Source organism: Ochlerotatus camptorhynchus, unplaced genomic scaffold (assembly GCF_037179485.1).
Source record: "Ochlerotatus camptorhynchus isolate MF236.1 unplaced genomic scaffold, CSIRO-AGI_Acam_v1.1 ptg000001l, whole genome shotgun sequence".
Taxonomy (NCBI): domain Eukaryota; kingdom Metazoa; phylum Arthropoda; class Insecta; order Diptera; family Culicidae; genus Ochlerotatus; species Ochlerotatus camptorhynchus.
This window is the reverse complement of record NW_027040493.1, coordinates 520,840-537,148: the sequence shown is the minus strand read 5'-3', so window position 1 is coordinate 537,148 and position 16,309 is coordinate 520,840. Positions and strand designations below refer to the sequence as shown.

General features: G+C 37.5%; 2 protein-coding genes across 2 annotated transcripts in view; one reads left to right on the top strand and one right to left on the bottom strand.

The window, feature by feature from the left end:
* Positions 1–16,309, bottom strand: part of LOC135708724 (zwei Ig domain protein zig-8-like) — a 176,037-nt gene that overhangs the window by 92,757 nt on the left and 66,971 nt on the right. The window lies entirely within an intron of this gene.
* Positions 683–15,805, top strand: LOC135696825 (uncharacterized). The gene is made up of 3 exons (XM_065219855.1): positions 683–760; positions 14,043–14,104; positions 14,781–15,805. Exons 1-3 carry the CDS (start codon positions 683–685, stop codon positions 15,682–15,684), a joined length of 1,044 nt encoding a protein of 347 aa, XP_065075927.1. The 3' UTR covers positions 15,685–15,805.

Sequence of the window (16,309 nt, the reverse complement as noted above, 5' to 3'; positions counted from 1 at the left end):
GAAAGTGGTGCATGTTCATCAGGTATACACAATTTCGAGTTTCTCAGCCAAATTTCATTATTTTGAGTGTAATCACATTTCATCACCTTGGAAATTCGACGAACAGAACTCATTATTCAAGTATTTCGAATAATAGCGTCTCCTGTAAAATTTACTCAAGTGGAATGTACCACTTTATCGTGCAACGGTTCATTTGTGTGGTGGGGTACGAATAAGCTTATCCAATCCAAAAGAAACCTATCGTTGAGGTCAATATTACGAGCACGCTGTTTGAATCACCGAAAATACACCATTAATCATGACAGCTGTGTATTACTGTGCGATGAAGCATGATAAAGATTGATGAAGAACACTATGGATTTATTTACCTCATACATTAACAAACAACGATGACATCTCAGTGGGCCATCTAATCTAAACTGAACAAGGACTCATCCTTATACTACGATAGGTACTAAAGAGGATAGCAAGTTTCGGTTTTATGCAGAAAATATTGCTCAACCAATAAATTTTCCAATGACATCATAAATGGACGAACCTCGAAGGTTTGACAATCAACAGTTACTACGACACCGCAGTTACATTCCATTCGAAGGTTCTTCACTACAAGTGCCATCAGTTCGTTCATTTTGATGGCAGTCATATCGATTATGGGATCCTTCATCAGGCTATCAGAGTCGCAATGGCATCCGCAGTAACGCGGATATCGTGTGATAAATCGCATCCTGGCAGTTTGCCGCACCGTCGACCGAGCACATTAGTATTGATGAGACTAATTTCGCGCGAGAACCATAGCAATAAATTCATGCAATCTACGTGGTTTCCCATATTGCCCGCTTCCTCTCTGATGGGTTCATTACCGGCGAGGCTAATGATAATTGAATGGCACTAAATAGATTGGAATTTAATTCTTTCGAGGTAGAATTGATCCTTTTTCCCCGGAATGAACGCAACACATAAATCGACTGGAGGTATGCGAAGATTTGGCGTAATTATTTATTTGAAATAATAACTGTTCTGCAGAGTGTATCAACGAAGGATAGCTATTTAATTTGTTTCCACTCAACACTCTCACCTAATTTGATATTCTGTTCAAACCCCAATGAGAACATTTAAAGAAAAACAATCACAGTTCATCTTAAAAGATTGCCTGACTTCGAGCGGAGGAAATAAATCTCGTTCTTACTCTAATTTATTGCTTTAGTTCGAATCGACTTTCCGCATAAGGACGGCATTCGCAGCCAATATTCCTAGTTCGGTTCATTTTGCAAATTGAAGAAAGAAATAAATTATTTGCAGACTTGGCCTGCCATAGACCATTCCGAGGAAAGCACATACAATAAGACGATAGGACGCACAAACCTACACACATACACATAAATAAACACACTCACTCTGTTTCTCGATGAAAGTCCATCTGCCCAAAATAGATTGAAATAGGACACATCGTATTGTATTTATGCCACCTACTCGGAACTGCCCTTCTCGTTCTCGGGAAAATGAAGGAATACGGTGAAAAAATCAATCTCAATTATTTCCGAAATGGTTTGTACCGGTGCCGACCCGAGCCACATTGACTGACCCAATGGAGGTGGATGGCTCCGAAGATACATAATAAACTGAGTGTGTAATCTATCGGCCAGGTCAAGTGTTCCTTTTGTGTTTGTTATAGGGGTATTTTATTTGGCAACATGATTTAAATGCAGATCCAGGAGACTTTGGGATCCGATCCAAAGGATTTTTAGAACGAGTTCAGGGGATCTGAATAGTGAGTTGTAGGACTTAGCAGTAGTGCCTGAATAATTTTGAAGGTAATTCTTGGGAGATTCGAAAAAGCTGAGAAAATTAAAAAATTAATTATTGATTGTACGAAATTTGTACAGGCATTGTTCTGTTAACTTCATAAAACGACAACAAATGCAATTTCCGCATTCAATTGATTTCATTTGAACTTTTACCTTCAGTTGTTCAAAAAGTCAGTCAAAAATTACTGACTCCTGAAAAATAATCTTGGTGCATAGAAGAGAAAACTGTTAAAATTTCAATTCATGATTTTGCTATGAAGGAAACCTTCAAAAATGTTATGATGAATGTATTGACTTCTAAAGCGATTAGTCTATTGATTTATAAAGAATGGGCAATCTGATGCTGACTTACATCTTCGAAAACATGGTTTTGAGCTAAAGTCGGAAACATATGCTATAGTGAAAATTTACATGAACATTTGTCTGACGTGTCACTGTTGTTATCAAATAAAATAATAATTTGAAATACACACTATTAAAATATGACACAAATTTTTATTTGGTTTTCCTCTCGTGAAAATAAGCAAATACAGTCAAGATTCCAATAGCACGGTTATTACGGACCGCACAATAGGAACCGGTATGAACGAACACACGCACCATATGGGATTAGAACTAATTGGGGACTAACTACTATTGTAGGATAATTTTAAAAGATAACTTCCAAGAGTCTTCTTAAAACTTCTTAAAACATATATGACCTTGTGGCAAAATTTTGCATCCGGAAATTCACAAGTCTGGTACTCCGGAAGACCCGGAACATCTGTAAAAATGGTAAATTCATGAAACTGATCCTAGAGTTCCATGGTTTTTTAGAAACCACTCGTAAGACGTTTAATCAGAATCAATTTGGAGCTGTGACTGGAATATGCATCCTGAGGACAACGAAATGTATTTACGCCCGCTGTGAGGGCGCTCTAGGACAGGTTCGCATTTGTCTTCTGGCATCAAAGTCACGCGTAGCACCTCTCAAACGAGTCAGTGTTCCACGTCTCGAGCTCTGCGCCGCTGTTCTGGGAGCGCATCTCTCAGACCGGATAAAGAAAGCAATCAATATCGACATCTCTGCTTCGTTCTTCTGGTCAGACTCCGCCATTACGCTGCAGTGGATTCGGTCCCCTCCAAACAACTGGAAGACCTATGTCGCAAACCGAGTTTCCGAGATCCAGCACTTTACTCAAGGCTGTGCTTGGCAGCATGTCTCTGGCTGTGAAAATCCTGCTAATCTGGTGTCACGTGTAATGGCTGTAGCGAATTTCATCGAGAACAAGCTCTGGCACAGCGGACCCGATTGGTTAGCTTAGCATACCCGATGCGGACCTTGAAGTGCGAACCGTGTCTGCAGCAGTAACGACAACACCGTCGATCAATCCGTGGTTCCTTCGCTGGTCCTCTTACACACACCTTCTCCACGTTGTTGCCTACTGTCAGCGTTTCGTCACGAATTGTCGCGCTAAAGTCCGTACCCAACCGAACGCACCCAAATCTACCATCGTCAGCCTTTACCCTCAAGAGTTAGCGGAAGCCAAAGCGACATTGACTCGTCTGGCGCAAAACGACTCCTTCGCCAACGAGATCCATGCCCTGCAAGAAGGTCAAGTAGTCGGAAAGCGTTCCCCCCTTCGAAGATTGAGCCCATTCATCGATTCCGAGAGAGTGTTGAGAGTGGGAGGACGCCTAAATCTGTCTCAATTACCCTACCAAGCCAAACATCCTGCCCTCCTTCCCAAAATGCATCCTTTCACCCGCCTGGTTACGGGACACTACCATAAAGAGCTTCTCCACGGTGGCGGGCGTGCTCTACTGGCAGCTATTCGTGAGGAATTCTGGCCGATCGATGGAAGTAGATTGGTTCGAAGCGTCGTGCGTGCTTGCTTCCGATGCTATCGTCTGAGCCCGGTACCTGCCCAGCAACAAATCGGCCAATTACCTGCATCGAGAGTGATCCCCAGCCGTCCGTTCAGCATAGTAGGAGTCGATTACGCTGGTCCCTTCTACTTAAAGGCCATCCACAAGCGTGCTGCCCCCACGAAAGCGTATTTGTGCCTCTTTGTGTGCTTCGCAACAAAAGCGGTGCATTTGGAGTTAGTAAGCGAACTGTCCACTTCTGCTTTCCTGGTTACGCTCCGCAGGTTCATTTCTCGTCGCGGACGACCATCGCACATCCATGCGGAATCGGCATCGGCATGAAAATTTGCAGAAACGTTCCTTATGACCAACAATGCCATTTTGCATCTTTATATCACCAATTTGAATCCAGCCTTATTTTTGAAAAGAAGCTATAGGAAAATATCAAGCTTATCTTCAGAAAATTGTTAGCTCGATCGGTTTGGTGACTTGGGCAATATTGCAGATAATTTTTTTTTTCCTTTGGTTTGTTTTTTCCGTCGATCTTGTTTTCCGTGCTGAGCACCAATGCTACCGACGTGCCAGAAAGGCAGCTTCCACACCAACGGCTTTACTTCCCATCCGAAGGAAGGCGTGATCAGAGATGTTCACCCCTATTCTGTATTTCGTTTCGAACGAAATTCTCATACAAAAAATATTTTTTATATGAGAATTTCTGTTTGAAAAAATGTGCACTCTGAAAAAATTTACCCAACTTTTTTTTGAATTTCAAATAAAGTCTTAAAAACATTTTTTCTCCAAAAAAGATTTTCTGTATTTTTTTTATTCGGACAAAAATGCCATCTACTGCATAATAGGTCGAAATGGAGAAATAATGAACAAAAAAGTTCTGATTTTTTAAAAACCTCAAGTTTTTGGAAAAATATCCAAAATTTGGTCCAATTACTGTTTTGACTTTATATAATGGAAGTACACCAAATTTACAATTGAAAAGCACCAGAGTAATTTTTTTCTAAGTCACACCGTTTTAGATATGTAGCGGTTTGAAAGTGGATATTTGTAATATGTTGGTAGCTTTTGGCCATTTTTAAATGTATTTTACGGTTCTCCAGTTCCGACAATATTTTTTTCGGAAAGATCAGGAAATTTTACAATTAAAATGCTCTTGGTGGCTCATCAATATATTAAATTAAAAATAAAACAACGACCTTTTTTCATGCACCTCATAGGTATAAACTTGTTGCTAAAATGCTAACATACTATCTATTACTAAGCAATTCATGGTACCAAGTGGGTTGGTTTTGAATTATCTACGGTCATATATAATCCAAATCTGACACGTTATCAATATTAGAATATAATTCGCTGTGTATCTGTAAAAGTGACCTGCTTAAGTTCAGTAATTCAGAAGATCACTTCGGTAGTAAGAATGAATACTTTTCATTATAAGTGCATAAACGTGTTTAAAAAAGTTTGCTAAAAAAATTGCCAAAATCTCACGGATACTAATATACAGAAATTAGTTTATCTGGGTTTTGCAGAACAGAATCAACTTAACAGTAAATTATATGTAACAATATATTTAACAGTGATTCCAGTCGTATACAGCTTTCTAAACGTACTGAACTATCAAGTAGCGACGAGTTATCGAACTGCGATGAACAAGATATCAACATGAATGTTTCAAGTGAGGAATCTTAAGTAACTGTACCATCAATAACATCGCTTGAAACAATCGACCCTAATGTTGGCGAATATTCGCAAAGCGTTAATATTGAACTTTTCAACAAATCTATATCTGGTATTTTGACATCAGCAATAAAAAATGAGTTGTGTAAATTATGCTGTGAAAAAATATCATGAAATTAATCAAAGAATTAGAAAGCTCGTTAGAAGGCACATATTTGTACTTAATGCAGAAGCAAAACTAGATGATGACAAACTTGACGATTTTAATGAAATTATTGAACAGCTAACAGAAAAGTTTTCTAAAGAAGATACAACGAAAACTGAGAAATTTCAGCTCTTGACGGTATTACCTAGATCACAGACAAACAGACATAACACATTGAATATGTCTCACTGAAAAACATCGTCGCTAAAACATTACCGCCATCTGTTGAGTACACTGTGGTGGGTAGTACGCTGAACAGATGGCGGTAGTGTGTAAACGTCAAACCCAAGGGAAATGACTATGCGCGCCACAGGTGGCGGTACTACCAACTACTATACTTTAAATTGACCGTTAAATGCTTGTTCGATGACAGATCATGGACAGTTCAAAAAAATTTGCACACATTTAACACAACCAGGTATATGGCAACACAATCTAAGCAACTTTTAAATGATAAAGGACAAATACTCCACTATTACTTCGAGGTTAGGTAGTGGATTGAGTGATGATACGATGAAACCAGCAGAGCAATGCCTGGACGGCGTGATTGCGTAACAATAAGAAAAATAGTAAGCGTCAGTCAGTTCAAAAAAAGGTTAATGACGACCACTTTACGGGAGTCCTACAACCTACTCAAAGAATTAAATAGTGAAGTACAAGTTGGGTTTTCAACCTTTGCGAATCTCAGGCCTACGAACTGTAAATTGTTAACTAGTTCAGAGGCACATAATGTGTGTGTATGTACTATTCATGAAAACGTTAATTTGATTATTCACAACTTAAAGAAATTGGATTTGTCCATTGATTTGAAGTCTATTACAAATAGTTTGATATGATACCAATAGATTGCTGCCTATGATGCTGTGAAAACTGCATGGATACATCTTTTTTTCGAACAAAAGTTATAGGAAGAAATCGTGGAAAAGGCATTATTGAACTGCCATATGGCTAAAAATTTCTATAATACAGAAAAAAATAAAATTTGAACAATGGGTCACAACCGACAGATGTGATAAAGAAACATTAGTTAAACAGCCGTATAAATTTGTTTCCTATTTAATTGGAAAATTAGAGAAATTTATACCTCATGATTTTATAAAACAACAGCAGTTTATGTTTTTGCAGAATACAAAACAAAATCTACAGGAATTTGTAGTAATATGTGATTTTTCAGAAAACTACACATTTGTATTACAAGACGAAGTACAAAGTCATCACTGGAATAATCAGCAAGCAACTATTCATCCATTGATCATATATTAATTTCAGAAAATTTGCACCATGATTCTGTATCTGTAAACTTATTTATCTAAAAAATTATTGCTTTTCTACTTTCAGAACAGCAGTTAACTATGGATAAAATTTATCTCATGTCTGACGGAGCTGCATCCCAGTGAGCCCATCCTAAAAATTTGCCACAATACGTGTACTATGTTTACTGAAAATGTACATCAATGTTCCAATATGTAAATAATAAATTTTTCAGGATATTTGCAAGCTTCAGAATTTAAGTTTTTTTAATTATTGTTTTGGTGTCATTATTACATAAATATTTGTTATGTGAGCTGTTACAGAGATACCTTTGTCCAAAATTCTCTAATTGTTTCGATCCTTCATATTTCTGAGACTTCGAGTTTTAAATTTTTTATTTCTAAATTATATTTTTATTGCATGATTTCTCAATCAATTTCCATATGGGATCTTCAACTTCGCGTAATTTTAAGTAAAATTATTACAATAAAACAACAAATTTGCCAAAAAATGGGTTGTAGATTTTTTTGTACAATAAGGCCAGGCCATTACAAAAAAATTAGAAGGGTCTGTGCCTAGGGGCACGAACGGAAGCTTGACGTAGGACCGCTAGTGGACGGAATTAATGTGAAGAGCATTAAGTTCTTTTAATTGATCAATTATCGATTATCTCAACTGTTTCCGTTTTTGAATTGTAGGCGTACCAAATTTGTAGTAATCTTTTTCAAAGAGAAAGTTGATTAAGAGAATCAATCAAAACACTTGCACCCCTGCCTCCAAGTTTGGTTACAAGATTACAACTCTGGAGAGCATTTTGTCTGGTCGTTGGGGGTTTGTGGTTCTGAATATAGACAAATAAGCACAGATAAATTCTATTCGAACTCTTTACTGATGTAAGCTTCACAGCAAAAAAATAATTTTGATATTACGTCAAAGTGGATGCACTACAATCATGTCGAAAATATGGTGTAATATTACTTGCTAAAAAGGACAAAATTATCATTAATAAAGGGTGATACGGTCAAAATTTGGTCAAGGGAAAACGCGTGTAAATCGGTGAAATCGTTTATTTAAAAAATCAAATTAAATTTCTTTTTCAAGTTCAATTAGTATAAAATTCAGGAAAAATATTCAGTTAGGCTTCCGCTTTTCCAAATCCGAATTGCCGGGCCTTACGCTTGACCCCTGCCATCAGATTTTGTACAGCCACCTTGTCCACCTTCTTCGCCGCAGAAAGCCAGTTTGCCTTGAACTGCTGCTCGCCCTTAGCAGTTTTTTTGGTCTTCTTTAGGTTCCGCTTGACAATAGCCCAGTATTTCTCAATTGGGCGGAGCTCTGGCGTGTTGGGAGGGTTCTTGTCCTTACCGTAATGGCAAGATGCCAAATCCGGCCAAAACAGTACGGAACAACCGTGTTTCTTCAGGAAAGGCAGCAGACGTTTATTCAAACACTCTTTCACGTAAACTTTTTGGTTGACAGTCCCGGAAGCTATGAAAATGCTGCTTTTCAAGCCACAGGTACAGATGGCTTGCCAAACCAAATATTTCTTTGCGAACTTTGACAGTTTCATGTGCTTGAAAACATCTGCTACCTTTCCCCTTCCTTTTGCCGTATAAAACTCCTGTCCCGGAAGCTGCTTGTAGTCGGCTTTGACGTAGGTTTCGTCGTCCATTACCACGCAGTCAAACTTCGTCAGCATCGTCGTGTACAGCCTCCGGGATCGCGCTTTGGCCGTCGTATTTTGTTTATCATCGCGATTTGGAGTCACTACCTTCTTGTAAGTCGATAGTCCGGCTCGTTTTTTGGCTCGATGCACGGTTGTAGACGATACACCCAGCTTATTTGCGGCATCTCGGAGAGAGAGGTTAGGGTTTCGCTTGAAACTACCGGCAACTCTCTTTGTCGTCTCAGCGGCTTCCGGTTTTCGATTTCCCCCGATCCAGACTTCCTGGCTGTCGACAAACGTTCCCCAAACACTTTAATTACATTTGTAACGGTTGATTTGGCAACTTTTAGCGATTTTGCCAACTTTGCGTGCGAGTAGCTCGGATTTTCGCGATGCGCGAGCAAAATTTTGATACGCTGCTCTTCTTGCTTGGACGGCATTTTGACAACTGAAGAGTGAATTCCAAAATCAAAATAGGAGCAACATTCTACACACACACACCTTCAAAATGAGGGGTGTTCAGGTTTTTTAAATGCAAAATTGAAAGAAATACACCAAGTTGATATTGACCAAATTTTGACCGTATCACCCTTTAGTTCAAGCACTGAACTAGCAATGTTGATTTTTAAATTCATGAATTGACAACCGGAAAACTATGAAAAACAGCGCAGGGCCATTTTTTCGCCAGGGGTGCGTTTTGAACCATCCTACCCTACGTATTCCAATAGACCTTTTCGATGCTGAACCGTCTTTCTCTATCTATCACACATGTATGAATCGACGGTGTATTTTCCCACTAATGTGTTTCCCTCTTGCTCGCACTCGTTGGATTTAAATTGTACAGTAGTTGCGCCGATTAGACGTCGAGAAGCTCTATAGAGTTCTCTACCCCCTTTAGTATTAGTGAGAAGTTTAACTAACACATGCATTTTACTGGTTGAAAATAAAAAACAAACCGCTGTCAAGTCGAACACTTTGACAGCTGATTTCTTGGTTGAAAATAATAAACAGATCGATTTTACACGGCTATGCTCGCTAGGTTGTATTAGTGAGATCTTGCGTCGAGAAGTCAATAAGACCAGTCAGATGTTGTCCCTTCATATTTGTGCACGGCCGATGAGATCAACCCAAAAAAAAAGCCTCAATAATTTGCTGGAAAATGAGGAAAATATACCAAAATTTAATAGTAGTACCAATAGACCAAGAAAATCCAATTGTTAGAACTCTGGCATTTTTTCCTTGAAAAAGTGCGAAAAAACTGGAAAACAGTAAGTAAATCGCACTTTTTGCGATTAATGAGTAAAGTAAAATCAAATTTGGGTTGATCTCGTTGGCCGTGTAGTTGGTAATTTTCCATGTAAAATATCACATGATTTTCATGTGTTCACACATAAACAGAATCCACCCAGAAGTACACATGATATTTGTGAGTCAAATGAACAGTATGTGTGGTTATACATGAATTTGATGTGTACACATAAGAACTATGTGTCCGACATATATAGATATATATATCATTTGTTTATCACATTGCAAAAATTCATGTGTGGGACACATAAAAATTCGCATTGAATTTTTATTAGTGTAGGCCCTTTTCACAAGAACCCTACCCGATGGTGTTGTAAGTTTGCGTAGACGTATTCGGTTCACGCGAAAAGGTCTTAACAGGTTTTGTGTACAAAAGTTGATAGGCACGTCTCAAATGTTACGCGAGTATTATTCATGTGTTCATTTTAAGAACACAGGGCCCCGCTGTTGTGTCACTTTTTGTCGAGAGAGTGAACTCAAATTCATCCATGCACTCGTCTATAGAGATTTTCACGTCTGGTTGTATTAGGTTTTGCGCCGTCGGGGTTAACCTCAATCTGATGACAGTTCAGTGGTACTGTTTACGTGGACTTAGTCGATTTTTTCTTGGGTGGATTTTCTCGATATTTTTTCAGACTGCAGTGAGATGTAAACCACACTTCTGAAATGTCCACGAGCAACATCCTAAAATTAGGAAATTTTAGAATATATTTTTTTCGAAAAAACGACTAAGTGCTTGTAAACAGTACCATTGAACTGTCAAAAAGATTCAGCCGATTAACACTGAGTTCATTAGTGACGTCACGCTGCAGTACCTGATTGGTGCGATTTGAGAGAGCGTGTTAGTGAATATCCGAGGAAAATACATAACAAATCGATGTCAAACTCATTTTGACAGATCTACTTTCATACATTTTTTAGGTTAGCCAGAGGAAAATAATAAACAACTTTACACGGCGTTGCCCCCGCTAGTGTGCGTGCGTTAAACGTCACTAATCTCTATTGGGGGTGCCGTTGTTTGACCAATTGAGCGCGAACCAATTGAGCTGTGAAATAGCTGTTTGGCCTGTTGAGCTGTCAAATCATGACCAACAACAGAAAAGAGCACATCAGCTATTGCGAACAAAACTTTCGGAACCCGTTTTCTCGTGGCTTAAGGCTCGCCTACGCAAACTAACACCATCTTTGGGGAAAATTTCCTCTATCGATTGGCGAGGAAAGAATAATCAACGTTGTGTTTATAAAACTTGATAGTACCATTTCAATTGAACGCTGGACGTCGTTTCTGCACTTCTTTGCCACCCAGAGCGCTAGTGTTGCTACGCTAGCTCCACCTGTTGTAATAAAATTTAAACTCAGTTCGATCATGTTTGCAACAGATGTCGCTAGATGCGCTATTGTAAAGGACCGTATTATGGTCTATCATACTATTTCATTGCTAATGCAATAATACATTCATTTACGCTATAAAATAGCACAAACTTAAAGTAAACACTAAATATGATTGAGTTATATTTGTTTTCTTATAAATAAGCAATAGCTTTCGCAGTCAAAATCGTATTAAAGTAATTGATATTTACAACGGCTGTCCAGTATATGTATCATTACCATTCGCCTTCGGTAGTAAATTTTGACAGCCCGTGAGTGTGTGATGCAGAGCGGAAGATAAACAAATCGTTCTCTTTTTCAGTGGTTTCAAACTAATTCCTCCTCAGGTTCGTCAATAAGTTTATTAATATTTTCAGCTTATGAAAACATTCCGTATCGGAAATCGGGAATGCTTCGAAGAGTTACAATCCCGGTTTGTGATCGTGATCGTGTGGACGATTAGAATTTTAAAATAATCTGTTACTTTATGCGAAAAAGTGCAGAAATTTTGAAACATAGGAGTTTTATTTCATCATATTTCAGGTTTGCATTTTGAAGTAGTAAAATGCCCGTAAAGTGTTGTGTGTTTGGCTGCAACAACAAGTCCGGGATAGATAGTGAAATATCGTTTCATCGATTTCCTATAAATGCAAAAGTGCGGTCGCTATACTACTTGAAAAAGTGGGTGAGGACTTTGAGACTGGGTAAAAAACTTAAGCTATCCGCAGCGAGAGTTTGTTCTCGACACTTTTCCGAGAAACAATATGAAAACATCGGTAAGTAGTATTTTTGATTGCTTGTAATATACCGTAAATTTACAATATCACCCATAGCTTTTCGACGATTGAAAAATACGGCAGTGCCAGATAAATATTTACCGAAAAAATCGAAACAAATATCCCGTCTGACAGTCTCGGTGAGTAGTGTTTACGTGTTTTATTTTGTTATTAAAAAACGGTATTGATAAACACCCATCAAATGAAAGCTTTGGAGGTGTCCGGCTATTTGACCAAACGCCGTTTGGTAGAATTTGGCCAAATGCTAGGCCGAATGCCATTTGGTCGAATACTTGAGAAGAATTCATCAATCTTCTAACAATACTATATTTCTGAATATTTCAGAACTTTAGTTTTTAAGAAGTTTTGAGATTTAAAGGAATCTTCAAGATGCTTAACTTAGAAATTGAACCCTCACTTCGTGGCACTCACAAGATCTCAGAAGGACGGGATACGTCGCCAACCACGAAACCCACAATTCAACAAATTAATAAGAAATCAGAATTTAATGTTTTTTTCCTTCTTTAAAACATGATAAGTTGTTCGAATTTTACAATGCTCGTTATTTTTGTCACTGTAAATGGTTTTGGATTTCTTTTTGAGAAAAGCTATTCAAATGTATTATGAGAAATTAGAATATGATATTTTTAGTAGATTTTTCCTTCTTTTAAACTTCAGCAGTTCTTTCGAATTTTGTTATTCTCGTTAATTTAGATACTGCGAATGGCTTTGAAAAAAATGAGAATAAGGATTCAAAAGTATGATGAGAAAACAGAAAAATAATAATTAAGGGAGACTTATTTTATCCATCTTTTAAACATGAGTAGTTATTTGGAGCAATGCTGTTCTGGTTATTTTTCGCACTGAAAATGAAACATAAAATTCGTTTTTTAGGATTTATTTATTTATTTATTTATTTTATTTATTTATTTATTTATTTCGTCAACCAACGTAGACTAGTACATATTAGAATACAGTTTTGTTTTCTTAAATTTATTTATTTATTTCGTCAACTTTGGACAAAAGGTTAAAAGTATAAAGTGTGTTAGAAATAACCGCTATTCAAATGTTTAGTTTCATGATTTCATTTCAAAATAATATGCGGTTTTCTTTCAAACCATCAAACCATGTTAAGAAACAAAGCTGAATAATCCTTCGTTTATCAATATACAACTAATCAGTATTCGGCCATATGGCATTCGGCCAAATGACCTGGAACCGCTTTGGCACATCCCGTTCATATTATGCTAGAATCTATCTGTGGGTTGGAACACAATACAAATCATATGTAAATCCCGTCCAAAAAATATTGTTAAACCCAAGAAATATATGGAAAAATAACCCCCAATAGAACATTTTCAAACTAGCTTCAAGATAAAGGAGGGATACTATGATTGCATTTGGGATGGCACCATGACTTACAACAAAAACAAAGCAATTTGAACTTTTTTTGATATGAAAGTTTTTACCGGTTCTTAAGTCACAATATGAAGTAGAATAAAGAATTTTGTATGTATTGAATGTATTAAAAATCGTAAAAAAATTTCACCCTGAGGAACAAATGTGACTCCTGATTCTTTTGATTTTATGTTATTAGTTATAGTTTAATTTGCTACTTTTAGCAACAACAACGATGTCACAGAGCACAGGATCGTTTACACAACAAGGAAATAAATTTTAATTCTATAAATAGTGATCTACAGGTAATTTAAAATTATATTAAAAAAGTAGCGCATTATAAACTACATTTTCTTAGGCGTCCGACAGCTCTAGCGATGTGCAAAGCCTGCAAAAAGATCCACTTGCTCTTTCACCTCCAAGTCATAACTGTACTTCAAGTGAGGATGAATTAATCTTTCAAACTCCAGTTCGAACATATGAGGGCACATCAGTCAAGGTGGATGCTACGAACATAGTCGATGCTAGTAGCATGTTAATTGCTGAAGAAGTTGAAGTATACACCACTGAACAAAATTCCTGGTAAGAAACTATTGCATCTTTTTACCGTTCACATCAATGAAATGAAACTCATATACTGTATTTGTTTATTCAGTTCAATAGACCTCGAAGAACTTCATTGCTCGTACTATAATAAGCAAAGAAATTCAGGAGTTCTGGCCTTTCAGAGTAACTTAGGCATCGATACTTCTGAAGAACCAAGTTCTTCTTCAACTCATGTTGAACAGCCGTACGTATTTCTGTTTTTTTGTTTCATACATTATTTACAAATGTTATATTGGTATGTAATCAGGCCGTATAAAACGTTGCTCAACTTTTTGGCTCAGCTCTGGTACTATCTTCGGTCCCAAGCTAATCGATTCACCCCTCGAAACATAGGAAAATCCACTAACCCCTCATTTTATCTGTCAAACTTTCATAGCAAATCAAAACAAACATTGTGTAGTACTAGAATTTTGACTAGAAAGGGAAACGTTAATCGATTTGCTTGGGACCAATAGGCTAGTCAAGTAGTGAACCAATTTAAAATCGATAGTTTCGTATTGATTGTTGGTACTACCATAGAGGTAACTCTAAGACTAGAATGTCCCGAAGAAACGAGCTCAACTTTTTGGCTCAACTCTGCTACTATCTTCGGTCCCAAGCTAATCGGTGCACCCCTCGAAACATGGGAAAATCCACGAACCCCTCATTTTATCTGTCAAACTTTCATAGCGAATCAAAACAAACATAGTGTAGGTATGGAATTTATACTAGAATGGGGTACGTTAATCGATTTGCTTGGGACCAATAGGCTAGTCAAGTAGTGAGCCAATATAAAATCGTTAGTTTCGTATTAATTGTTGGTAATACTCGGTATATCTGTCATAAGTATATCCATTTAATGCAGTTTTTGCTTATTTCAGCCTCAAAAATCCTATCCAGAGTATTCTCCATCCAGATGTGCTGGTTGTAAGCAATCTAACCGACGACGAGATCAAATATTTAACAGGACATTCGAAAAACGAGTTTAACGTCATTTTTGACTTCGTTTTGTCAGAGCACATTAACGTCGTTTGGCCTTATCAGAGTCTTCCTTTGAAAGAGCAATTATTAATGACACTGATGAAATATCGACTAAATTATGATTTTATATTCTTGGGTACTGTTTTCAAAATAAGTCATAAAGCAGTTTCTACAGTATTTCGACATTGGACACATCTGTTGTACGGTGCGTTTTCTACAGTCAATTTTTGGAAAACCAGAGCAAAAGCTGAGGAGTTGTATACAGTTATACTTGATTGCACAGAAATTGCAATAGAAAAACCTACCTTACCTGAAAAACAGCAAGCCACATGGTCATCCTACAAAAATTGCAACACCTTCAAGGGATTAGTTGGAATCGATGAAGCTGGAACTGTAATCTTTGTATCCGATCTTTTTGGTGGCGCTGCTTCAGACGATGTCATCGTTGCAAGATCTAGTGTTCTTGATCTGTTGGCCGAAGGGGATTATATACTGGCAGATCGAGGATTTGAAGCAACCGACGCACTAGCAGAAAAAGGAATTATACTGAATAAACCCCCAAAGAAGAAAGGAGAACAAATGAGCGAAGAAGATGTCGCACGCACTAGAGCCTTAGCATCAAGGAGGGTGAATGTAGAACGAATAATTGGATTAGTGAAAAAAAACCGAATTTTAACACAGAAGGTTCCACACCATTTATTTGATGTTATTTCTAGAATCTTTAGGCTACTGTTTATGTTGGTAAACATTAAACCATCCATATGCCAATCAATCGATCCCATTTGCAAATGTAAGAAAAATTAATAATAATAAAAAGGAAAATTAATAACAGGTGAACTATGCAAAGGCTGAAAGCCTCTATAGTAAAGAAAAAAAGAAAAGAAATAAATTAAAAACAAATTGCGATGGGTGGTGCCATTCACTATTCGGGGTCACTGTCGTAACTTGGGGCACTGTTTAAGTCACAGTAGGTTTAGTAGGTGGTGTATAAATACACCAGGACGATTCGGAGAACCTAGAACATCTGTTATGGATAGAAAGGATCGTAAATGATACACACTATGTATAAGTAAGTGTGGAACTTCTGGGAAGTTTCTGGTTCCGAGAACTCTTGAAGCTCACACAAATTTACAGAAGATACATAGAGCAGCTTCCCAGAAGTTATCAGAATCCATTAGTAGTTCTTGAAAGATCTTTGAAATTTTCAGCACTTCCTTAACGTCCTCGGTGGTTCCCAGAAGTACTCGGAACATTCCGGTACCTCTAAGAAACTTCCCAGAAGTTCTCGAAATTTAATGGAAATTCTTGGAACTTTTCTGAAGTTCTCAGAAATCTACAGAAGTTTTCAAAACTTCCCAGAAGTTTTCAAAACTTCCCAGAAGTTCTCGGAACACCTAGAAGTAAGTTTTTAGAACTTCCCATAAATTCT